The sequence below is a fragment of the Polypterus senegalus genome, chromosome 12 (genome assembly GCF_016835505.1).
Source record: "Polypterus senegalus isolate Bchr_013 chromosome 12, ASM1683550v1, whole genome shotgun sequence".
NCBI classification, from domain to species: Eukaryota; Metazoa; Chordata; class Cladistia; order Polypteriformes; family Polypteridae; genus Polypterus; species Polypterus senegalus.
The window spans coordinates 85,369,507-85,396,931 of NC_053165.1; the positions used below are offsets into that span (position 1 = coordinate 85,369,507).

General features: G+C 43.0%; 1 protein-coding gene across 1 annotated transcript in view; it reads left to right on the forward strand.

Moving 5' to 3' along the window:
- The first annotated feature begins 7,653 nt into the window (after positions 1-7,653).
- abhd17c (abhydrolase domain containing 17C, depalmitoylase) overlaps positions 7,654-27,425 on the forward strand; it is a 73,877-nt gene continuing 54,105 nt past the window's right edge. Inside the window, exon 1 of the mRNA XM_039772746.1 lies at positions 7,654-9,003. Coding sequence (XP_039628680.1) covers positions 8,516-9,003 — 488 coding nt within the window. The 5' untranslated portion in view covers positions 7,654-8,515. The remainder of the gene's footprint in view (positions 9,004-27,425) is intronic.

A 27,425-nucleotide genomic window follows, 5' to 3' on the forward strand; every position in this document is an offset into this window, starting at 1 on the left:
TGTGCCCGGTAATTGTTTGGATTGGCTTCTGCCCAATAACCCCTCCCTCACCCCCATGACCCTGCCCAGGATCTGGCGGGTTATAAAGTGAATTAACATATATTAAAGAATAAGGAGAGCAGATCAAAAACTGAATATTAGCAATCTTAGCAGGGGAATCCTCATATCAGGCCCGCCGCCAGAAATATTTGGGCCCCAGACAATTGGATATGTGTGGGCCCCTCTGCCTTCCCCCGGATCCCCAAATGCACAAAAAAATCAAGCGTGAAGGGGCCCCCTTCTGTTAGGGCCTCGGACCAGAGTCCAATTTGTACCCCCCTGGCGGCGGGCCTGCTCATATGTAAATAAATAATTAGAATCCATGAGAGTTAAGGAAAGGGGCACAACTACACAACGGGGAGGCATTAGAAGGGAAACCTCCTATTAACACAAATGGTGAATTAGCACTCGTGAGGTTGAAGTGAAGGTGGCCAATCACAGAGCAATAGTGATCTTAATAGACAGTATAAGGAAAGGGGGACTCGTTCAATCATAAATGATCATTTTTAGTAGGGGAACCCTACTATTAAGGTAATAAGTGAATTAACTTATATTAAAGAATAAAGAGAGCAGATCAAAAACAAAACAATAGGAATCTTAGCAATATTAGCAGGAGACCCCTCCTATTAAAAAAATAGTTAATTAGCATTCGTGAGAGTTAAGGAAAGAGGGCTCAACTACTAAATGGTGTGACTCAAACCACCTACAACTGAACACCAGCAAAACCAAGGAGCTGGTGGTGGATTTTAGGAGGCCCAGGCCCCTCATGGACCCCGTGATCATCAGAGGTGACTGTGCAGAGGGTGCAGACCTACAAATACCTGGGAGTGCAGCTGGATGATAAACTGGACTGGACTGCCAATACTGATGTTCTATGTAAGAAAGGTCAGAGCTGACTATACTTCCTTAGAAGGCTGGCATCCTTCAACATCTGCAATAAGATGCTGCAGATGTTCTATCAGACGGTTGTGGTAAGCGCTCTCTTCTACGCGGTGGTGTGCTGGGGAGGCAGCATAAAGAAGAGGGACGCCTCACGCCTGGACAAACTGGTGAGGAAGGCAGGCTCTGTTGTGGACACGGAGCTGAACAGTTTGACATCCGTGGCAGAGCGACGGGCGCTGAGCAGACTCCTGTTAATCATGAAGAATCCACTGAACAGGATCATCTCCAGACAGAGGAACAGCTTCAGTGACAGACTGCCGTTACCATCCTGCTCCACCACACTAGGCGTCTCTTCAATTCCACTCGGGGTGTAAATGTTAAGACAACACAAGATTATAGACTGTTATACCTGCCTCACACTCTTCACCTTGCATTTTTTAACTAGCACTGCTTTTTTTTTTGTTTAATTGCTCTTGAGTTAATATTGTTTTTATCAGTAGGCTGTTGCTGGAGTATGTGAATTTCCCCTTGGGATTAATAAAGTATCTATCTATCTATCTATCTATCTATCTATCTATCTATCTATCTATCTATCTATCTATCTATCTATCTTAAATTAAAATGTTTTCCTGTGAATTTATATAAATGTTTAATCTTGCCTACTACGCTATGTCTGTCTGTCTGTCTGTCCATCTGTCCTATTAGTTTATTGTTAATGTACATTTTTAATCTTGCCTACTATACCATCTGTCTATCTTGCCTGCTATGCTATGTCTGTCTGCCTGTCTGTCCGTTCATCCTATGAGTTTATTGTTAACCTACATTTTTATTCTTGCCTTCTATCTATCTATCTATCTATCTATCTATCTATCTATCTATCTATCTATCTACAGAACAATATGAATCATAATGTAAAACCATAAGGAAAAGGGGGCTCTTCAGAATATAATGTGTTAGGAGGGAGACAAAGCACCAATTAACGTATAGCGGGCTCGAGCATCCCACAATGATTATCTTAATGTTAAAGTGCCAGGAAGCAGGCAGGCTCGAGCGACAAGCAACGAGACAGCAAGAGAATGGTACGGCAGCGCCACCCTTCATGGCATCGTCAACTGAGTAGAAGGAGCGAACTGCGCAACTCTGATTGAGTTTGAGGGAAAGGAGCGAGTATGGTAAAATCAAAAAAAAAGTGGCAGAGTGGTAACCTTACTGCCTTACAAGAAGGAGACCAGGGTTCAAGTCCTGGGTGCTTCCTGCATGAGGTTAGGATGTTCTCTCTGTGTTCGAGTAGTCCAATGACATGCAGGTTAGGTGGATTGGTGATGGTCAATTAACTTGTGGATGTGTTTGTGTGGGGGGGGGATGTCATGGTTGGTAATTATGTGTTTTCACTCTGTGACAAGCTGGCATCCCACCCATGAATAGCTTTTGCCTTGTGCCTGGTGAGTGCTGGGATAGGCCTCAGCGAACCATACCCCCCACCCCTCTCTAGATTAATGTGTGCAGATCCTTTGGTTGAAATGTTTTGCTGGCTCATGAAAATCAGGCATAGCTTATACTGCAGATTAACTCTGTTATTCTGCATCACTGGCAAATAGCTGTCTGGGAATTTTCGCCAGTCCTTGGGGCTCAGGACTAAAATGTCTCTTCGGAGAGTCCTTGGGTACTGCTGGTCAATTGACCTGCATTGTGAGGGTGCGTCAGTTACGGCACTACGGCCATGTGGCATGATTCTACGAGGGTGATTCGGCTCACAGGACCCTCATTGTTGAGAACCCCAGTGGATGGACCAGGCCAAGGGGTCGCCCACATAACACATGGCCGCAGCAGATAGAGGGTCATTTCTGGAGAGTGGGACTGGACCGCATGTCTGCCTGGGGGGGTTTCCAACCAGGATCACAAGCTGTTTCGTCATGTGGTGGGAGCAGCAAAACGCTGTACCAGAGTATACTCCCCAACCTGACCTGACCTTAAGGGTCCACCGTTACCAATCGAGCCCCAAACACCCCCTCCTCCCCACCTCCACACAATGCTCTTGGATGTGCAGTTAATCAGTCGAGCTACTCCAATCTCCATGGTGGACCATTCATGGTAAGCAACCCCCCCCGGTAATGCCGAACAGGTTCTCAGACTAAAACCACTCCACTTGTCAAAATGGCTGAAAACCACTTAGTCCAGATAATGGATGGGAAGTTCATGAAAATGAAAAATATGAGATTACTCTGTGGAGTTGAGTAGCCAACAATGACTGTCATACCCTCTTCAGATCTCGTGTTTCCATTACTGTGGCATGTCTTTAGAAGTTCTGAGTTAATAAAATTCTACCCATCATCTTCACTGTACATTGAGTTTCCCAAAACATGTTCATATTGTACAGTCAGTCAAGTCCGTCATTTTCCAACCCAGCTGTTAACAAAATTCTCGCTGATACAACTGATGCACAAGTGTTTTAAGAGTCCTTAATTTGATCCTGTAACCTAGTGGTCTATCACCCTACACATTTGCAAAGTAAAACATCCACCATATGGCAAGAAGCTTGTAGAGACCCCACCAAATTCGAAACTATTAGTCCTAAAACACATAATCCCAGAAACCCTTTCAAAAATGTCCACTAGAGGGGGAATATCACCGTCAAACCCTGGTTAGCAATAAGGCCAAACACAGAGTCTTTATAATAAAAAGATTTATTCTTCACTAATATTGCACTTCCAGAAGAGTGAAGCTCTGTAGAAGAAAAAGGTGTGTGTGTTTGGGGGGTCCCTGTAATAAAAACGTGTATTTCTTTGAGGGCTATTTAAGGAACAGTGGCACCAGAAGTATAGGGTTCATGAAGGAACCCACATCCAAAGAGGATGAGAGGTTCTCTCGACTACTTAGTAGTCCTAACGGAGAGGTCACAAAGGACAGCAGATGTCCATGATACTGTTTGGACTTTTCCTTCTACCCATTTTTTCTTGCATTCAATGGGGTACCTTGTTGGTCCTCATTTCTTTACCATCTCACTTTCCTTTTCATATCTGAGGTTGGTCTCCATCTTCTCCATGTCCCAGCCTCAGGATAGCTGGATTTGGAAGGTGAATGGATGGATGAAGTTGGTTACTTCCATCTTGCTGGTTTTCTTCTGGGATTTTTTTTTTTTTGTAGAGCAACTCATCCATTGTTAAAGATAAAACATGGAAATTATCCCAAGGCTGATTATCGCTGGAATGAAGAAGCTTCATCAACTATTTGAAAAGCTCTTGTGAGATGAATTTCAAGATACCTAAGTTGGCCGGTTCATGATCTAGATAATGTTAAGGATTTCTTCATTGAACTAACCATTAAAATTGGTTCCAGATTACAAGAATAGAATCGGGAGTGTAAACTGGTCTCAATTAAAGACATTCACAATCCAAGAGAAAACAAAGCTTGGGAAGCTCATCAATCAGAACACGCTTGTATAGAAGAGGCTATGCTACAGGAATTGTGATTCTATTTATTATGTTTAAAACAACATTGTGTCCTATTTTTGTTATTTCAGTTTTGCTATCATGTCACCATTTTATGTACATTGTGGACGCTAGAGGTGCTGTTGCCCCGTTAAACCCACCAGACAGACGTCCTGGACACACATTTAAAAGCACGAAGAATAATTCTTTAATAATTTCTTCAATAAAGTGCACAAAGCACCGCACACTCCACAATTCTCCAATCAATAATAATAATCAGTAGCCACAATAATCTTCCTCTCCACCCAGCAGCTCTACCACCCAACTCCGGCTCAACTTGCTGGGTCTCAATCAGTCCTTTAAATAGTCCTTGACCCGGAAGTGTTCTTTCTTTGGGTCAAACGGCACCTCCTCCTTCCTCAAGTAGCCCGGAAGTAACGCGGGCTTCCGTCTTCGTGCCTCCAAAGTACTTCCGGGTCATAATGACAGTAGGAGTCCCCAGGTTCCTTGTGAGCTCCCCCTGGTGACGCCCACGGTACCCAACAGGGCTGAAGAACCGGACTCCATGTCCCATGATGCCCTGAGGGAATCCGAGGAACCATTTCCGACCAGGGGAGCTGCCATCTAGCGCCCCAGGGGATGTAGTGCCCTAAAAAGGCTGCTCTTCCTCCTTCTTTCTGTTGAGGGACATCCCAGCCAGACTGAAATGCTGGCCGCCCATCACAACATGCTCTTTCAGGGGGGCTGCCACTCACAGAATGAATATCTGAATTGGGACTTATATGAGAAGGTGGGACCATTTCAGATGGGTCTTCTTCTAATATATGCACTGGATTCAAAAAGTATTTGGACCAGGGCCGTCTTAACGCATGGGCACGCTGGGCACTTGCCCGGGGGTCCCCATGAGCATAGGGGTCCCATGCTAATCTATGTATGTTGTGACTTGCTGACTGGTTATGTACTGTAGGTAGGGACCCCAATGCACTACTTTGCCCGGGGGCCTATAATGCTGTTAAGATGGCCCTGATTCGGACCCCTTCAATTCTTAATAATAATACATTTTATGTATATAGTTGCTTTTTAAAATATTTTGTTAGGCAAACAAAAGCAACACTCAATACCCCAGAATGACAAAACAAAAATTCCGATTTATTAAAAAATTAAAAAATGAACTAATCATCCCCCGTCTCTAACTGTCTCTCTCACTCTCACCACTTCACTGCCTAACAGCCAATGTGTGGTGAGTGTACCGGTGCAAAAATGGCTGCCGTCGCATCTTCCAGGTGAGGGCTGCACATTAGTGGTGGGCTGTCTTAATGTCTGGGCGCAATGGGCCCTGGCCGGGGGTCTCAAGAGCACAGGGGCTCACGATGTTTCTGATGCCTCTGTGCGTTTCTGTTCTGCTATCAAAACAGGGGACCCCAGTGCACTACTTTGCCGGGGGGCCTATTATGCTATTAAGATGGCCAAGCTAAAGTGCTTTGATAAGTGAGAAAAGCACGATGTAAATGTAAAGAAGTAGTATTATTATTAAATTAGCTGTGCAAGCCCATGGTGTAAAAAGCCCGGACTCCCAGAAACCATGGATTCCGGCACTTCAATCAATCAATCAAATCGATTGTGTATTAGCGGCTAAGCGAGTTTCTCTTTTCACTTTGGAGACAGAGTCGCTTTCTTTGGGCTTCATGTTGTAGCCTCGCACTTCCAGGGACAGACAGACACACTTCCACGCGTAGACATTTATATATAAGACTAGCTGATTACCCAGTTTGGCGATTCTAAATTGGCCCTGGTGTGTGGGTGTGTTTGTGTGTGTCCTGCGGTGGGTTGGCACCCTGCCCAGGATTGGTTCCTGCCTTGTGCCCTGTGTTGGCTGGGATTGGCTCCAGCAGACCCCCGTGACCCTGTATTCGGATTCAGCGGGTTAGAAAATGGATGGATGGATGATTACCCAGTGGCTTCGCTCACTGAGTGCAAGGGAAAAAAATAAAATGTAGTATATAAATTATTAAACAGTAAAACATTAACATGTAAAAAGTAAAGATACATTGAGCAGTACTGGAGTGCTTTCGGGTAAAGTACATTTTAAAAGGTGCTGTAACACAACAGGTAAGTAGCACTAACAGCAGCTTAAATGTATTTGGATCATCTCTCGGTAGCAGATCCCTTGTGAAAGGCGCCACACGACCGCTGTGGTATAGAAATTACATTTTCTATGCGGTCCTGCAAATTTCTGCCTGACAACCTTGCACTACGTGCCTGTGATTTAAGAGAAAGATTATTCTGAGAAATGTGGACGCTGTCCTTCCATGCTTTACGGGCAGAAGGTCCAAACAATTCCCAACTCCAAAACTTAACATGAAGAGGTCGGTACATCTTAGATGTAAACCCTCCATCTTCTTAAAAGAATTCATCACAAAAGGAACCTTGAATGTTGCGGGGTTTTAGTGACCTGAACTCACCTTAAGGGACAGTAAGCAGTCGTGCAGTGCAATTTACAAAGAGAGTTTTGCTTCGAGGATGCCGATTACTCTCATTCGCAAAGATTTCCACTCTCCCAGGAGCCGAGGGGGCACTCAAAGTGTCACAAACAGTGCGAGGACGCCGCCCGAAACTGCAAAGCTCTCGACCCGGTGGAGCAGCCCGACATTCCGCGCCTCCGAGTGTCCACTTTGTTCTCACGACCCCTCGCTGCTGAAGGCGGTGTCGTCTCGGCGCACTTAAAAAGTAGAAAGACGCAAAGCTGTTTTCCTCATCTCTTCTACTATCAAGTACTGCCAATTAAAAAAAAAGTTACAATGTGGCAGTTTCCGCGACAGTCACGTGAACGAATAAATAAAACTACTCTGTCAGAACGCGCCTGGTGGCGGGGCGGCTCAGCATTGGAGTCCAGAGAGGAGGGCTGGGAGAGGGTGACTCGGGGCGCACGTCTATGGGATAGATCGGCATGTTTGTGTTTACTTCTTTTCAATATCAGTAAAAAAACTCTCACACAAATAATAATTCGTAAAGATGAAATAAAAATGGTGTCCACAAATGAAGTGATTAGTTCTCGTATTATAATATGTTCTGTGGTCATAGGTAATTTCCATTTCGCGTGGTCATACGTAATTTCCGTTTCAAACGTGAAAAGAATTTTATATATATTTATAGATATCTCCAAGGAGGACCCCCAACCCCCATAGACCTTTGATAGTATGTACCAAATCTTCTCACTCGTGATGCCTCCTCCAACTTTCTGGTATGTCATTTTGTCTACATCAGCTATTAGGCTATTTTTAGTGCTATTTTTAAGGGGTCCTTGGGCTATCTATACATTAACAATACGTTTAAGGACCTGGTAAGCCTGTTTCGGAGTTGACAGATTTTAGGTGTTCAGTTAAAGGCCACACCGACGGCTCTGTTCAATCTGATTAAACCTCCTTTAATAAATCATTCCCTGGATGTTGGAGGGATCAATGGCTGGCTAGCTGGGATTCCGTCGGTCCCCAACCCCCACTGATAATTTATCGAAATGTGCTGCAATCTGCCAGTAAAAGGACAGTGACTATTCAAATAGGGTGTACACGTTAGAATGAAGGTTTTTTTTTAACCCTTAAACGCCCAAAAGACCCCCAAAATGAGGTAACCTGCTTTAAATCCGCACTGGCCTTACGAGATTAATACACAGGCGTGGACGCCCCCTCTGATCTCCGATACTGCTGCATAAATGACAGCGGCGTGCCAAGGTTCAGTTCTAAGAACGCTTAGCAACAAGTGACAAAGAAATAAAAGGAGCCATCGCCTAGCGACCGGGCTGGTGGGAGGAATCGGAGCACGTGAGGGAGCGTCCAGACCCCGGCGCTGACATCCAGACGAGGATATCCGCCGCTCGTGAACCCGGAACTGGAGCAGGAGCGCTGAGAGGCGAGGGCCATGGCTAACTGCATTGTGCTCGCGAGCCACTGCGTCTGTTAAATGCCCCTTTCTCGGCCGCACGCCGCCTTGTTTTCGCTCGGCTGTTACCCCGGAGGGCACCGGCGGGGTCCTGCTACTACATCTCGACTCGCTTTCTGCTTTCTGAATGCTCCAGCTGCTGGCCGGCGCCTCCTTGGATCTGCTACTGCTCCCGCTGTGAAAGGAAGCCGGTGTTTGGTGGGATTATCCCGGCTCCCCTTCGCGTCTCGATGCCCGAACCAGGCCCCAGGATGAACGGCTTCTCCTTGGGCGAGCTGTGCTGGCTTTTCTGCTGCCCGCCCTGTCCGAGCCGCATCGCCGCCAAGCTCGCTTTCTTACCCCCTGAGCCCACGTATTCGGTGCTGTGCGACGAGGCGAATGGGACGGCCAGCCTGCATCTGTCCGAGCGAGCCGACTGGCAGTACTCGCAGAGGGAGCTCGACGCCGTCGAGGTCTTCTACGCCCGCACGAGCCGCGGCAACCGCTTGGGCTGCATGTTCGTGCGGTGCGCTCCCAGCTCCCGGTACACGCTGCTCTTCTCCCACGGTAACGCTGTAGATTTGGGCCAGATGTGCAGCTTCTATATCGGCCTCGGCTCCCGGATCAACTGCAACGTCTTCTCGTACGACTACTCGGGCTACGGGGTGAGCTCAGGAAAGCCGTCTGAGAAGAATCTCTACGCCGACATCGACGCTGCTTGGCAGGCCCTGCGCACAAAGTGAGTCCCGCTTATTGCTATTCGCGACTTTGCGTGCCGGTTTTATCCTGTGCGGGGAAAATAGGTGGTCGTCTGGCATTGTTGTAGCCATTGTGAACTCTTTTCTTGTTGTTTATTGCTTTGATAGATTGGATCGACTTACAGAGCCCCCATTTGGTTTTATTATCCCTTTCATTTATGGTGGTCCACACAGCTTGGTAAGCCACAGCAGAGTCTTGTCACGGTGATCAGCCATCAGTCCAGGTACAGGGAGGGCCTGATTACTCAACCAGGCTTTGGGACCACCGTGCAGAGCAAGTTCATTCCAATCAACCTCTTCATCAGAAGCTGATTTGTATTTTTCCTCCTTTTTATTTGAATTCCCGTTTCTAATCGGCCCAAATCCTTCTTGTGTCTGCAGTGTTTTTAAAGGAATACTAATCCAGAAAAATAATAGTTGTCACTGTTATTTACCCCATGGTGTTTTGTAGGTTGTATCCAAGAAAACACGTAATCACAAATTTTCATGGAGGAAGGACATTGCAAAGTTTCAAATAGAATGGAGCCCAATGCTGGACAACAGCAAACGATATCAAAAGCGGCCGTGAAAAATCTTAAGTTACTTGAGTTGCATAATCCATACGTTAACATTGAAAAAGATTATAAAATGTACTAAACGGACCCATTCTAGTGTTGGGCTCTGTGGGGCAGGCGCCCTGGTTGCCTCATGTTTGGAGTTTAAATCATTAGACTGACCTACCGCAGCCACAAATGCTGACCTTAAAGTTACTGGGGGAGGAGCATAGTTGCCTATTGGTCCATCCAACCCACTATATCTTAACTACAGGGTCACAGGGGGGGGTCTGCTGGAGCCAATCCCATCCAACACAGGGCGCAAGGCAGGAACCAATCCCGGGCAGGGTGCCAACCCACCGCAGGACACACACAAACACACTAGGGCCAATTAAGAATCACCAATCCACCTAACCCTGCATGTCTTTGGACTGTGGGAGGAAACCCACGCAGACACGGGGAGAACATGCAAACTCCACGCAGGGAGGACCTGGGAAGCGAACCTACGTCTCCTAACTGAAGCAGCAGTGCTACCCACTGCGCCACCGTGCCGCCCCAGTTGCCTATAGGTCCCTAATGATTTGCGTCACGATAATAGAAAAGGGTAACAACAACATTTATTTCTATAGCATATTTTCATACAAGAAAAAATGTAGCTCAAAGTGCTTTACAAAATGAAGAATAGAAAAATAGAAGACACAATAAAAAATAAGTCAACATTAATTAACATAGTGGGATTAATAAAGTATCTATCTATCTATCTATCTATCTATCTATCTATCTATCTATCTATCTATCTATCATAGAATAAGAGTAAGGTCCGATGGCCAGGGTGGACAGAAAAAACAAAAAAAAAACTCCAGACAGCTGGAGAAAAAAAAATAAAATCTGTAAGGGTTTCAGACCACGAGACCGCCCAGTCCCCTCTGGGTGTCCGTTTAGTACACAAGTACCCAAAAAATGAATAGGTGAAGTATTCTTTAAATTCTCTTGATCCTTCTTGCGTGTGTATTTTTAAAGGAGTACTTCATCCAAAAATTAAATTGGCTCCAGCAGACCCCCGTGACCCTGTAGTTAGGATATAGCAGGTTGGATAATGGATGGATGGATCGATGTTACCCCATGTTGTTTGCGGTGCTGGTCAAGAGTTTTAAAAAAAAAAAAAATTAAAATCAACGTGTTTCTGGAGAACTGACATTGCAAAGTTTCTAATAGAATGAGACCCAATGGTGACCAACGCTGAACAACAGCAAACGACGATGTCAAAAGCGGCCGTGAAAAAATCTCACATTACTTGTGTCGCATAACCCCCCATACGTTAACATTAAAAAAAACAAAACAAATCTATTGGTTTATTCTTTAAATCCTCCTGATCCTTTTTGTGTGTGCGTTTTTAAAGGAATTCTTCATCCAAAAATGTTTTTAATGTGTTACCCTGTGTCGTTTGTGGTGATGGTCAAGAGAAAAAGGGAGAAAGGGAATTGCAAAGTTTCAGTTCGAATGACGGCCCAATGGTGACCAACGCTGGACAACAGCATAGAATATTAAATGCGGTTTTGAAAAATCTCGAGTTACTTGTGTCGTTAACCTTAAACACAAAAAAGGGTGAAGTGTTCTTTAAATTCCCCTGATCCTTTGTATATAATTAAGAGCCCTTCATCCAGAAATGGCACTCCTTCTGAATGTCTCTAACAAAAACCTGCTAAATCCACAACGGATCGACAGCATACCATTATAAAATTTTCTCGCCTGCCAGTAGGGTAGGGTAAGTAACATATAAAAATATCATGTCGAGGTGGGGTATTCTAATAACTCCCCCTAACGTGGTGTCCCCCTGGTTTGAATTCCACCCCCACATGCTATTTGTGAGATGATGCCCCCCATGTGTATAAGTGAGGGCTCTTCCTACAGAGACACATCGGTTAGTTTAAGTGACAAGTCCAGATTGGCCTGGTTTGATGGTGAGTGGACTGAACCCTTGTGCCCGGTACTGCCGGAGTCGGCACTGCCCAATGGCAATGCCCCTGAACTGGATTTAGCAGGTTTCAAATCCTGTTTTTGTTAAAGACACTCGGAAGGAGTGCGTTTGTTCTTTTTAGATTGACAGCTTTTGTCGTTCCTCAGCTGGTCACGTAGTTCAGTGATAAGGAGTTTTATTGATAGGTTGCATTTATTTGAATCGCTTTGAAACAGTTCCTCCTATGTGTTTAAACAAATCTGCGGTCTGTGTGTTTTATTACGTAATTCGTGTTTTGTAAACTTTGTCCTGCCGTTTACCTGTGCTCTTGTTGGCACTCCATGAAGATCGTTGGACTCGATTAAACTGAATTGATAAACGTTATTATTCCCAAAAGTACATGCAAAAGTCCACACCCTTTTTATACATCTACTGGCTGCGTAAGTCCGTGCTGTAAAAAGCCTGGGGTCCTAGAAACTATTAATAATAAAAAAATAATAATACATTTTATGTATTTAGCGCCTTTCCTATGCTCAAGGCGCCTTACAGAGTTTAAGAAGGGATGGCAGGGTATACAGTATATAGCATTGTACTAAACCAGATAAGAGTGTGGAACGTGGCCCGGACACAGACAGACAGACAGACATCGTTCTGTCACCCAACACACACGTGTTTTATATAAAATATTTACAATTTAGTCCAGCGCCCAACCCAGTGCCTCCAGCACCGATCCCTCAAAGTCCAGGCCTTCCTTCTGGCCGCCTCCACTCTCTCTCTCTCTCTCTCGTCCTCTTCCACCAGACCCTTGACCCCGAATGAAGGGAGGCGGCCCCTTTTATACCAGCCCAGGTGGGCTCCAGCTGCTTCCCGGCACTCCTCCGCGGACACGCCCCTGTGTGGTGGAAGTGCCGGCTGCACACCCAGAAGTCCTCCGGGTGTCCCCAGTCTTCTTCAAAGCACATCCGCCACACTAGGGTTCTTCCTACACTATACTTCTTCGGGCCCCTACAGGGTTGGGCTTCCAAGCCCTCTACCAGTGGCCCCCAAACACAACCAAGGGCGGTATCCCCCTCGTGGTCTGGAGGAGGCACAAGCCCTCCTCCGGTCCTCCTGGGCGCCCCGGCTGGGTACCAACCCCAGCCGCCTGGCACAAGAGTGAGATAGTAAATTCAGAGAAAAGCCTAACAGACAACATAATTGACGGTCTAGAAACAGGGGTGTCGAACTCCAGGCCTGGAGGGCCGCAGTGGCTGCAGGTTTTCATTTGAGTCCTTTTCCTAATCAGTGACCAGTTTTCACTGCTAATTAATTTCTTTTCTCTTCATTTTAGTGGCCCTGTTTCTAAGCATTCAGTCCTTTGAATTATGTACTTCATTAAATGGCAGCCAAACAGAAATGAGATGTGAAACGAGCCAACAGTTGGGGCTTCAAACTCCAACCAATTTCACTCCAACCAGTCTCTTAATGAGAAGCCGATTCTTGCTGTTAATTAAACTCGTTATTTAATTCAATGGCTTGTTGCTGCTCTCATTCTGCCACAGCAGACATTTTCAAATCTGTTGATTTTTCTTTTTTTTTCTAAGAAAACCGTCAAAATGTTTTGGTGATCTGAGAGATCAACTTTCCCGAGACCTTCACCTTTCTTTATTTTCAGCTATTGTGTGATGGGCACAGGTGAGCTGGTCACGTGGTGGCTTGTTTTGTGTCTCATTATTGTTTGGCTGCTGATTAAGGAAGGAGAAGCAACTAAGGGGCCTAAAACTAAAGATAAAGAAGTTAATTAGCAGCAAAAAACTGGTCACTAATAAAGAAGATGGTTAGAACGGAAACCTGCCGCCACTGCGGCCCTCCAGGACTGGAGTTTGACCTCCCTGGTCTAGAACACACACGCAGGTTACATGAACATCTTGACAGAGAGGTAAATATTGGAATCGTCAGAAATTGAAATGTAGAGATGTCAGGTGATTGAAAGGAGCTACTCTGGGTGTAGGAGGATTCATTTTGCCGACGTGCTCGCTTCGGCTTGTGCGTTAGTGGCGGGAGGAAAACTAAAAGGGATACCGTTTTGACGATGTTAGCGGCCAAGCAGCTGTGCCTAGTTTGTAAGGATTCGTTTTGCTGACGTGCTGGCTTCGCTTGTGCATTAGCAGCTAAGTGACTCTTTCTTCGGAGGATTCGTTTTGCGGACGTGCTGGCCCCGCGTGTGTATTCTCGGAGGTGAAGCCCTTAGCCCGACTCCAGCTCTCACTTCCGGGCAGTTCAGACAGACGGACAGACGCATTTCCACACTTTGACTTACGAACTCAAATCGTTCGCGAGGGCTGGTTGTAACTCAAGTTGGTTGTAAGTCAAGACTATTTTTCCCATAAGAAATAATGGAAATACCCATAATGCAGTCCGAATCTCCCACAGCAACACTTAACCTTTTAATAATAAAAAAGGGTTGTATAATGAGCATAATTTACCAATAACACCAATAATTTTTATAATGTACTAACCAAAAAGTTATAAAAAGTGCCTAGCCTACCAGAAACAACAATTTCCTACTGTACTCACCATTTAATTTGACATCTTTGGGCTGCAGGAAGGGAGGAGGAGGAGAACGAAGCGGAAGGTGGTTATGGTTTGGAAGGAGCCTCCTGATGCAAATCTTTTCTTTGTAAAATTGTCGAGATGGTGGATTTCGACATGCTGTACATATTAGTGAGATCGGTCACACGAACGCCACTCTCATATTTCCGCACAATTTCCTTCTTCGTTTTGATTGTGATCGCTGTTTCTCAAGTTAATAATGACAGTAGTCGAGCACTCAGTTCAAAGCTGGCTGTGTTGTGAGCTGCTGTAATAATACACTCCAAAGCAAGCCGGTGCTGACTCAGCCTGATGACATCATCATGTGCCACGCTAGCTAACATCCCTTAACAATCGCTTTCTTTACCTTCGTTACCTTCTCTTCCTTCCTTAGCAATTATGCGTCTTGCTTGCCATGGTCTTAGTGAATTATATATATAGATAAATCACTGCACTGACCGAAATCACATCCACAAGCACATGTATCTGGGCTCCGACTGATGCTTACTGAGCGCTCTCGGCTGTCTGTTTACAGTCGCACTTTTAATGGATACCGTGACCGCATTGAGATAGCAAGATGTTGGTCGTAAATCAAAACGAAAATTTTGGTCATAAATCAAGTTGTTAGCAAGGCAGGCCAGTCATATATCAAGGGTCGACTATATATATATATATATATATATATATATATGTATATATATATATATATATATATATATATATATATATATATATATATATATATATATATATATATATATATATATATATGTATATATATATGTATATATATATATATATATATATATATGTATATATATATATATATATATATATATATATATATATATATATATATATATATATATATATATATATATATATATATATATATATATATATATATATATATATATATATATATATATATGTATATATATATGTATATATATATATATATATATATATATATATATATATATATATATATATATATATGTATATATATATATGTATATATATATATATATATATATATATATATATATATATGTATATATATATATGTATATATATATATATATATATATATGTATATATATGTATATATATATATATATATATATATATATATATATATATATATATATATATATATATATATATATATGTATGTATATATGTATATATATATGTATATATATATGTATATATGTATATATGTATATATATATATATATATATATATGTATATATATATGTGTGTGTATGTATGTATGTATGTACAGTATGTATGTATGTATGTGTATATGTGTGTGTATATGTATGTATATATATATATATATATATATATACTGCTCAAAAGAATTAAAGGAACACTTTTTTTCAGAGTATAGCATAAAGTCAATGAAACTTATGGGATATTAATCTGGTCAGTTAAGTAGCAGAGGGGTTGTTAATCAGTTTCAGCTGCTGTGGTGTTAATGAAATTAACAACAGATGCACTAGAGGGGCAACAATGAGATGACCCCCAAAACAGGAATGGTTTAACAGGTGGAGGCCACTGACATTTTTCCCTCCTCATCTTTTCTGACTGTTTCTTCACTAGTTTTGCATTTGGCTACAGTCAGTGTCACTACTGGTAGCATGAGGCGATACCTGGACCCTACAGAGGTTGCACAGGTAGTCCAACTTCTCCAGGATGGCACATCAATACGTGTCATTGCCAGAAGGTTTGCTGTGTCTCCCTGCACAGTCTCAAGGGCATGGAGGAGATTCTAGGAGACAAGCAGTTACTCTAGGAGAGCTGGAGAGGGCCATAGAAGGTCCATAACCCATCAGCAGGACCAGTATCTGCTCCTTTGGGCAAGGAGGAACAGGATGAGCACTGCCAGAGCCCTACAAAATGACCTCCAGCAGGCCACTGGTGTGAATGTCTCTGACCAAACAACCAGAAAGACTTCATGAGGGTGACCCAAGGGCCCCATGTCCTCTAATGGGCCCTGAGCTCACTGCCCAGCAGCATGCAGCTCGATTGGCATTCGCCATAGAATACCAGAATTGGCAGATGCACCACTGGTGCCCTGTGCCTTTTACAGATGAGAGCAGGTTCACCCTGAGCACGTGACAGAAGTGAAAGGGTCTGGAGAAGCCATGGAGAACATTATGCTGCCTGTAACATCATTCAGCATGAGCAGTTTGGTGGTGGGTTAATGATTGTCTGGGGAGGCATATCCATGGAGGGTCACACAGACCGCTACAGGCTTGACAAAGGCACCTTGGCTGCCATTAGGTATCAGGATGAAATCCTTGGACCCATTGTCAGACCCTATGCTGGTACAGTGGCTCCTGGTGCACAACAATTCCTGGCCTCATGTGGTGAGAGTATGCAGGCAGTTCCTGGAGGATGAAGGAATTGATACCATTGACTGGCCACCACACTTTCCTGACCTAAATCCAATAGAACACCTCTGGGACATTATGTTTTGGTCCATCCAATGCCACCAGGTTGCACCTCAGACTGTCCAGGAGCTCAGTGATGCCCTGGTCCAGATCTGGGAGGAGATCCCCCACAACACCATCTGTCATCTCATTAGAAGCATGCACCGATGTTGTCAGGCATGTATACAAGAACACAGGGGCCATACAAAGTGCTGCGCATAATTTGAGTTGCTGCAATTAAATTTTGGCAAAATGGACTAGCCTGCCACATAATTTTTTCACTCTGATTTTTGGGGCGCCTTTGAATTCAGAGCTCTGTAGGTTGATCATTTTCATTTCCATCAAACGATGTGGCATCCTTTCATTCCTAACACATTACCCAGTCTATATCAGTATAGATATCCAGGAGGATTTCTTTTTCCCATTGAGATCTGATGTGTTTTCAAAGTGTTCCTTTAATTTTTTTGAGCAGTTTATATATATATATGTATGTATGTATGTATGTATGTATGTATGTATGTATGTATGTATGTATATTAATATAATATAAAAAAGATGTATAGGAGCCTGTTATAGCAGGACACTCAAAAGCGAGCGGCATTTTATAGTTGTAGTAAGCTGGTACCGATCCTGGCAGCATCAGGTGTAAGGCAGGGACCACCTGTGGATAAAAGAGCAGCACGGGTCATACACGCGTGTCCAATTAACCAAATGTTGGGCAGAAACCCAAACATACACACCTCACACAGGCAGTAAATGGGACAGAGCGGCAACCCCAGTGCCACCACGCTACTCCCAACCTCATGGCCGGGGCCGTAAACCGCACTCTAAACAGTAAAGCAATTGAGGGACTGGTGTCCCATCCAGGGATCGTTCCTGCCTTGCACCCGTTGCATGCTGGGATGGTCTCCAGCTAAACCTCACGACCCCGCTCGGGTTGAGTGGGTTTGGAAAATGAATGGATAACAGAATACTCCCCAAGACGTGCTGCCCTGCTTCTGTTTTTAATCACGTGAAAACGTTTAATTGTGGCTTATTGCGCACCACTAAAATCAAAGCTTTGCTACCTTTACCTTTGAAATGCATATATGAAGTTTTGATATCGGAGAAGAATTGCTCAATGTGCAGAGAGTCACGTTCGTTTGGTGTTTCACTCTGAATCCTGGCCAAGATGCTGCAGTTGTTTTTATTCAGTTGACAAGTGGCCTTTACAGAATGCACACACACTTTTCTTTTTGGGCTGCATTGCAAATAAATGAGCGGATGCGCCTCATTAAAACATTCATATTTTGTGACACCTTTTATATTGGGATGTTGCCATACCTTCAAAGTGTTCATTCAGCACCGGTGCAGTCAGGTCGCATGTTGTTCTCCGTCCGAAAAAAAGTCAACAAATGTAAAACCATGCCAGAAAGTCGCCATGGAGTCACATAACTTTTTCTGTGTAATTGGACATCTTCTGGAGACCAGCACGGCAACCTTCAGTTGTCAAATTCGACATCCCCTTCCCTGGATAAGCAGGTTAGGAGAAATGGATTTGGATATTACTGATGTAATAAGACAGGAGCGCTTACAGAGTAGGAAAATCGCGTGGAGAATATGGAAGAAGAATGAGACCTGAGAGGAGGAGGACCACAGCCATTTAGGAGTAATGTAGTTGTTGCACCATGGGGTGTTTTGGTATTCTTTTCACGTTACAAATCTTAGAAGTAGTACTGAAGGGTTAATAAATGTCAGAAACGTGTTCAAGCAGATCAGGATCTGTACTAATAAAAGGCAAAGCCCTCACTGACTGACTGACTCACTCGTCACTAATTCTCCAACTTCCCGTGTAGGTAGAAGGCTGATATTTGGCAGGCTCATTCCTTACAGCTTACTTACAAAAGTTAGGCAGGTTTCATTTAGAAATTCTACACGTAACGGTCATAACGGTCAACAACGTCCGCCATGTTGAACTTTCTTATTTACGGCCCCATATTCACGAAATTTGGTAGGCGGCTTCCCTGCATTAACCGAATCCGATGTACGTACTTATTTCGGTGGTATGACGCCACTGTTGGCCGCCATATTGAACTTTCCAACGGTCTCTGTTACCTATGGGTCCTTCTTCAAGAAATTTGGTATGCGGGTTCCCAACGCTAACTGAATCCTACTTACATACATAATATACGTCAATAGCCTGCAGCTCGGTCACCGTGTGAGGCGTTGGGTCCCCCATCCCCACGCCTCCCACGTTGTTGGCTGCCTGCCTATATAAGGCCGTCCGTCACTCTGGTCTCTTCATTCCCTTCCTTGCTTCGCCACGGGATTCACGTCTCCCTACTGATAACTACAGCCTTTTTATTTAATCCACGGCTTCTCTGCTGTTTTATTGTTCATTTATTACAATTATAGTTATTGTGTAAGTATTTTAGACTTACTTTACATTGTTCAGGTACTCATTTCCTTTATCATTCCAACCGTACCCCCATTAACATGTCTATCGAGGTGATCACCATCGATCAAAGAACTGTTACTTACCGAGTGGTTTCCATGCCTGGTGATGGCACCTGCCTTTTCCATTCTCTGTGTTACATATTGCACGGCCATATCAGGCTCACTCTTGATATCCGGAGGAACATTGTGTCTTATGTATTGAATGACTGGACAGGTTCAAGGTGTGAACTGATGACGGTACAGGAGATAATTAGACTACACAGGAGCACTAGAAGAGTGAAATGCTTAAGCCCTTCACCTATGGATCTGCATGTGAGTTGATGGCTGCCGCTGAATTGTTCGGTTGTCATTTTCAAGTGTACCGAAATGGCCAAATATTTTACACCTTTCGACAACCGTCAATGCCTCTTAAACATCTTAGACTGACAGGTGACGATTTCAGTAGTGGACACTTTGATGTTTATGAATGTTTAAACTCTCAAAAGCTGGATGTGAAGTTATTGATGAGACCGGTTGTGTGCTTACAACGCTTGACAGATGCCAAATGTCACTTCAACACAACAAGTCCTGTAAATACTGTCGCCATTGAAACAAACCATGAAACTCAAACCGATTATGACAGCAGCAATCCAAGCTGTGAGATTTGACACAAGATTACTGTTCACATGGCCGACTGTACGTTACATGCTCAAGAGTAAGATCAGCGCACAGCTTGGTCAGATTACAACCGGAGAGCCGAACTCACAATGTGGTATACAAAGAGATCCTTAACAAATAATTATTGGTATATTTTCCCTCAGTTTAAAAAGGTTTACTTTTCTTCTTAATAAAAATTTTAAGGCAGTACTTCACCGCTGCGAAGCGCGGGTATCTTGCTAGTTCCTAATAAAGGTGAAGTGAACAACAAAGAACAAGATGGTCCTGGGTTGATGGTTCAAGAAGTTGTCTGACTATCATGTGTCCAGTAAGACTTGACAGATGTCACACACAGGAACTCGCAAAGTACTGGAAAAATATTGCCAAGACCAAGAATGTAGTGGAAATGAGACTTACTTTGTACTTCTAAAATTTTTATTTTTGTACTGTACTGAGGTGTATTGTATTGTATTATATTGACCCCCCCTTCTTTTTGACACCCACTGCACACCCAACCTACCTGGAAAGGGGTCTCTCTTTGAACTGCCTTTCCCGAGGTTTCTTCCATTTTTTCCCTACAAGGGCTTTTTTGGGAGTTTTTCCTCGTCTTCTTTGAGAGTCAAGGCTGGGGGTCTGTCAAGAGGCAGGGCCTGTTAAAGCTCATTGCGGCACTTCTTGTGTGATTTTGGGCTACTGTACAAAAATCACATGTATTGTATTTTGGAGGATGAAAGCTGGTTATTCTCTCTGCTGAGAACATCCCACATCTCTTGAGCCAATCCGAGTGATGTATGTGAGTATAAGTCGAGTCTTGAAACCTGAAAAATCGGTCGTAAAATCGGACCCCGATTTATACGCCCGTTCAAAAATACGGAATTTTTTTTTTTTTGTCTGAGTTTCTCAGACACATCGAATTTTGTTGCAGCAGCGCAGTTACCAATTTCTTTCGCCACTTCAATGACTTTTAATTTAAAACCAGCTTCATATTTTCTTCTGATCGAACGCTCCATCGTAGATAAGGATGCTCTAAACGGATCTAAATCCGTTAAGTAGTTCTCTCGTTCGCTAGCTAAGCAGATATAAGATACACCCCGAGGCTTGCGTGTGATTGAGGAGGGCCTCGCCCCATCTCTCTTGTATTCGCGCAAATAAATCGGTACTGCAAGCGAACTGCGGTACATATCACGATGAGAGAGGTTGCAAAATCAACCGGAATGTTCAAGCAAATTCTAGAAATCTGATCTACATCTGTTAAGTAGTTCTAGCTAAGCGAATGTAAGATACTCCACAAGGCTGGCTCATGAGTGAGGAGGGATACACGATCCCCGACTACAACGTCTCTTTTAGATTCATGCAAATAAATTGGTACCACAAGCGAACTTTGAAACGCAACACGATGAGAGAAGTCGTAAAATCAACCGGTATGTTCAAGCAAATTATAGAGAAAAGAAACCCGATCTAAATCCGTTAAGTAGTTCTCTCGTTTGCTAGCTAAACGGATGTAAGATACTCCCATGAGGCTGGCTCGTGAGTGAGGAGGGCCCCGCCCCCGTCTCTTTCGTATTCGCGCAAATACATCGGTACCGCAAGCGAACTACGATACATAGCACGATGAGAGAAGTCGCAAAATCAACCGGAATGTTCAAGCAAATTTTAGAAAAGCACCGGATCTACATCTGTTAAGTAGTTCTCTCGTTTGCTAGCTAAGCGGATGTAAGATACTCCACAAGGCTATCAATATAGATATTTATTTATTTATTTTTGTTTGTTCGGTGACCTTAGAGTGCTTTGAAAGGTACCTTGTATAAATAATATATATATATATATATATATATGTATGTATGTGTATGTATGTATGCATGTATGTATGTGTGTGTGTGTATATATATATATATATATATATATATATATATATATATATATATATATATATGTATATATATATATATATATATATGTATGTATATATATATATGTATAGTGTGTATATGTGTGTGTATATATATATATATATATATATATATATATGAGAGAGATGTGGTGGTTTACTCACACTTCAACCACCACTAATGCGTAGCATCCGCCTGGATGACATGATGGCAGCCATTTTTGCGCCTGTATGCTCACCACACATCAGCTGTTAGGTGGTGAAGTGATGAGATAGAAATAGCAAATCAGAGACAGAGGATGACTACGGGGCCAGAATGGTTAGGCCAGTTTAGCCTGGACATTGGGAATACACCCTACTGTATACGAAGGACGCTCAGGAATCTTTGATGACAACAGAGAGTCGGGATCTCGGTTTACATCTCCTCTGAAGGACGGTGCCATTTTCACAGCACAATGTTTCTGTCACTGCACTGGATGCATTGGGATTCCCACACTGACCACAGGGTACGCGCCCCCTGCTGGCCACACCAACAGTCCTACCCTTGATGGCCTCCCATCCAAACTCTGTAATTCTTACAAACACAAATAGTGTGATCAGTCCATTCAGTGCTAAGAGGTGCAGGTGAGGCCCTTTTCTCTCTGCAGGCACCAGCTCCTCTCGTCATACCCATCTTCACTTTGGGCCCCGTATATTTTACTTTTGCCAATTGTCTGTGTCCCTTTTTCTTACGTATAAAATATCTGTTATTGTAAAGTCAATTAAAGATCTTTTCTTTATTCTGAAGTGCTCTTAATTGCTGCTGGAGCAACTGCATTTCCTATCCTAACTATCTGTTAATCTATCTTTTTTAATATCTTTCCCGGCTTAGGATTTAAAAGGATTAATTGGGTGGGCTAACAATTTGAAGCACCTTAAAATTGTGGAGTAGAATTAAAAGCGCGCCCACTTGCACAGTCTGAGAGAGAGAGATTCCAGATGGCCCAGATACTTGTGGGCAGGCTAAGGTTAGAATCTGCGTGCCAGCCTAATAATTATCTGAGCAGAAATAAAAGTTCTGTTACTGTAAATATTTTTCAGTGCAATTTGACAATCCCACGTGGGGATCTGAACAGGTGGAGTTCGCCTTCTCCTGAGCGTGCTTTCGAGTTAGGGAGTTTATTCATTTTCTAAATATAGTTCTTAGGAGTGTCCGCATAACAAAGTGACACCGGCCTGATCTTCTGGTTTGGCGATTCTGGTGCAGGGCAACAGCAGTGTTTACAGTCAAAGCAGACAACAGACTCTCGTTTTATTACTGCAGCTTAGTTAAGTCTGAAATTTGATTAAATAAATGTATTTCACCATTGAGTGTCCCCGATTTTATAAATCGTGAAGATTGACGCTTATGGTCCCGGTGGGCCGCAGGTTTTTTTCCCCGCCCCGTTTCCTAATTAGAAGCTGACAAGTGAGACTTGGTGTTTTCCTGTATTGCTTGTTTGTGCTTCCATTCACACAAAGACAAACTTGAATTCCTTGGTAGAGCAGCGGTCTTCACTCGGTCCTAGGGGGGCTCAGGTTTACACCGTAGTCAGTTTCTTAAATAGATCCCATTTGTTTGTTGCTACAGTAATAGGATTTTTTAGGTTTAATTTGAGTTAACTCCATTATTGTGATTCAGCACCTTTAATTGCCTTAAGCAGCTGTATTTGGGTTTTAGTTGCTTTCATGTTTTGGTTAATTACAAAAGTGTAAATGATAAAGGAGTCGCCAGCTTTCTCTGGCTAAAGAGAAAGAAAGCAAATCCACTCCTCAAAACATTACAATAATGTTCTCTCTCTTTGGGAGAATTCTGCAGTCTACCGTATATACTCACGTATAAGTTCTCCCGCGTATAAGTCGGAGCTTGTTTTTACCGTATAATTTCTGGTATTTTATAATGTCGGTCGTGTAAGTCAAATGCGGAAATCTCAGGTTATTGGTCCAAGAGATTACGATATGCCAACGCTCACCTGAGAGGGTCACCACACAAGAGCACACTGCACTTTTTTCTTCTATGCATTGTGCCTACGTGACCACACGGTAATACCCAGTCTATTCCTCAAGTGACGTTTGCACTGTTTTGTGTTTTTTGTATCTCACACCTTTATCGTAAGAGCGTTCGATCAGAAGAAAATATGAAGCTGGTTTTAAATTAAACGTCAAGTGGTGAAAGAAATTGGTAACTGCACCAAAATTCGATGTGTCTGAGAAACTGGTGCGAGATTGAAGGAGGCAAGAAGATGGTAAAAAAAAAAAAAAATGTGTTGTATTTTTGAACGGGCGTATAAGTCTGATTATATGATCGATTTTTCAGGTTACAACACCCGACTTATACGCGAGTATATACTGTAATTAAAATTTGTCTCGGATGAATGAGCGCGCCAACAAGTGCTGCGTGATTTGATGTGACTGCACGGTAGAACACTCTTTGTTGCTTCGATCCGATCAGTACTTCCTGGCGAAATGTTACCGTATATACTCGTGTATAAGTTGGGTCTTGAAACCTGAAAAATTGATCATAAAATGAGACCCTGATCAAAAAGGCGACATATATATATTTTTTTTTTCTCTCATCAGTTTCTCAGACACATCGAATTTTGTTGCAGCAGCGCAGTTACCAATTTCTTTCGCCACCTCAACGTCTTTTAGTTTAAAACCAGCTTCATATTTTCTTCTGATCGAACGCTCCTTCGTAGATAAGGGATGCTCTTACGATAAAGGTGTATGATACAAAAAACACAAAACAGTGCAAACGTTGCTTCGAAATAGTTTGGGTATTACCGTGTGGTCACGTAGGCACAATACATAGAAATAAAAGGCTGTGTGCTCCGTGGTTACTCTCTCAGGTGGGCGTTAGCATACCAATCCCTTGGACCAATAGCGTGAGTTTTCCATATACGACCGACATTATAAAATACCGGAAATTTATACGGTAATATTAATCCCCAACTTCTCTGTGGGAGAACGGTACTTCAATGAGATGGAGACTTCATGGGGGCCCTCGCCTTATTGCTTACAAGAGACAAGCGGTGCATTGTATGGCACGATGGCTCAGAGCACCAGGGAGGGCAAGCAATTGTTCGGCACATGGAGAAGGCCTTAAGTGAGACTTCTTTGGTCCTGTCTGTTATTTTACTTCAAAACCTATTGGGTACCGTCACCGAGGTCCGACAGCTGCCATTGATAACCGAGGGCAAAATTTTAGTACTGATCCAACACTAGTTCAGAGACTGAGACCTGTGCATGCAAACTCGAGACTGTTATGGCTGCCATCTACTTGAAGGGGGTTGAATACTTTTAAGCCAGTTTGCAGAGATCTGTTTTCCCCTTCACGTTAACAAGTCTCTTTCTCGTGATCGATGTCAACAAAGCCAAAATAAATCCTTGTAGGGCGACGTCGTAAAACAGTTTACGTGATGACACCATGCAGGTGGCGCAGCGGTAGTGCTGCTGCCTCACAGTAGAGTAGGAGATCATGGGTTTGCGTCTTGAGTCCTCCCTGCATGGACAGCTCTACATAAATGTAAAGAATTATTATGATTATTATTATTATATCCAAAGGGATGAATGCTTATTATTATTATTATTATTATTATTATTATTATTATTATATTCAATGTATGTGCGCTGTTTGTGGACTCATGTTGGCTCCTGACTCGATTACTGGATTGCACCCGATGTTACTCGGGTGCCCATCATGTTGCATTGGAATAAATCAGTTGAGTAAACAATGAGATAACCATGGACCTCACATTATATGTGTGTTGGTTTATTCTGCCAGTTAATTTGGATAAAGGCCTCTGTTAAATAAAGAACCACAATCGCAGTCTTCTATCCTTTCAGTAGACCTCCAGCACGTAATGTCAAAGCAGACAGAAGGTGTCTGGAGCACAAAGTCATTTTTTTTCTGCATTCATGGTGCCGGTCTATGACTTTGAAAGAAAATGTAGCATAATTGTAAGTAGACCCCTGACATATCCATGAATTTTTGAAAACGTGGCAGGCCATGATGCTGCATGTGCATTATATACCGTCCCTTGTTAACATACGTGTGATTAATGGCTTTTAAAATTTCACAGCCGTAGGCAGCTTGGTCTTTTGAGAGCTGTAAGAATGTGAGCCACCGAGGCTTGCTGTGTGTACTTCTGCAACTCCTGGTGCGGGGAAAATCTGACATGAGCTGACAGAGGCCTAATGAATGTTATTTGATTTTGTGGCCGTAACATAACATGAAAGAGATGCCTGCAATCGCGGGGTTAGTGCAGACGTCAGAAATAACGAGCGTCGGTGACAGTGTGGCACACTGAATGCAAGCGTGGATAAATGTCGGAGGCGTCTTCTATGGATGCTCCACTCAGGATTTTTTTGAAGGCAAATACTGATCATCGATTTCATGTTACTGGAATCGACTGTTTTGTTTTTTTTTTGTTTGCTTTTCTTTCTTTATCCATTTAAAAAAAAATATTATTCTAAGCTCCTGCATAAGCAAACGCATAAAAGCCTTGTGTCCCATATTGAAATGTTAACCTCTGGTATTTAGATAAACTATAGAGCACAGGCGTTCACTGTTATGTTTTGTATTACCTCTTATTTTGACTTCACCTGTTTGTTGTCTGGTACAAATCTCGTAATCGATATTTAACCCACTTCCTATTGTCCAAATGACTTGAAATTTTGCACACTTACTCACTTCGGATGACAATACACGCATCACTAATTGATAAATTAATCCATGTTAATTAAGAAGTGAAAATTTCATATGAAGAATAGTTCAAGATTTCACCAATAGATGGCGCTAGTAATGGATAGAAATATGAAAGGAAGTGTTAAAATATTGATTACAAAATTATACTACAACAAACCTAAGACTAAAAAGTTGAAAATAATATATATACCATTTTTACTCATGTACCATGTGCCCTCGTGTAAGACGCGCACCCTAATTTTTACAAAGAAAATTGCGAAAATCGTTTTGCCCCGTGTACGGCGCACGTTGTGATTGTATAGGAAGCGTTTAGAGAGAGAGCCCAAGCGGAAGAAGTAAACATTACAGAATTACATTTCCTCGTGTATGTTGCACACCTGATTTTCTAATGCTAATTTTCGGGGGAAAAAATGTGTGTGTGGTACACGCGTAAATACGGTATTTAAAAAAAATACTTACAAAATAAAGCAAACTCTGCATGCAGCGAAATTGGAACTTCTCCAGCTAGATTCCATGCTCAGAGCCATCAACCCCTTCGCTAAATCATATAAACACATGCATGAAATCGCTCAGTCCAATCCAACAGCATCTGTTCGAATGGTTTTCAAGGAAATACGACGATACAATGCCCCGACATGCCACACCGATGTAGCAGCGATTTTCGTCGGAGAAGATGGCGAACCCCCTGCCGAAAGGGACATTTGCATCTATCCCAGAGGCAACTCCTGTAAACGGATTTCCACGCTCAATATGAATTGCGATCCTATGGTTTAACCACAACAAGACCCAGTTGCTCAACTTTACGGCGATATTAATTTCTCGATTGTGACTCCCCAAGAGCTTGCTGCAAGAGCAATACTGAGCGTCATAAACAACGATTTTCTGCATATTAACAACAAAGTTCTTGATCTCATACAGGGTTAAAAAGTGACCTTCAAGAGTGTAGATACAGTGGTCCGTGACGATCCTAATGATCAACTAACATACCCACAGGAGTTTTTACACACCCTCACACCAACTGGCATGCCTCCCCATATCCTTCATCTAAAGGTGGTAATCGTAGTTGTGCTCCTCCGAAATATTATGCCATCAAAAAGGTCTTTGCAACGAAACAAGACTCCTCGTTACCTGAATACATGCAAATATTATTGAGTGCAAACCGATCGCTATACAGAATACTGAAACAATCTTCAGTCCCAGAATCTCTCTCCTTC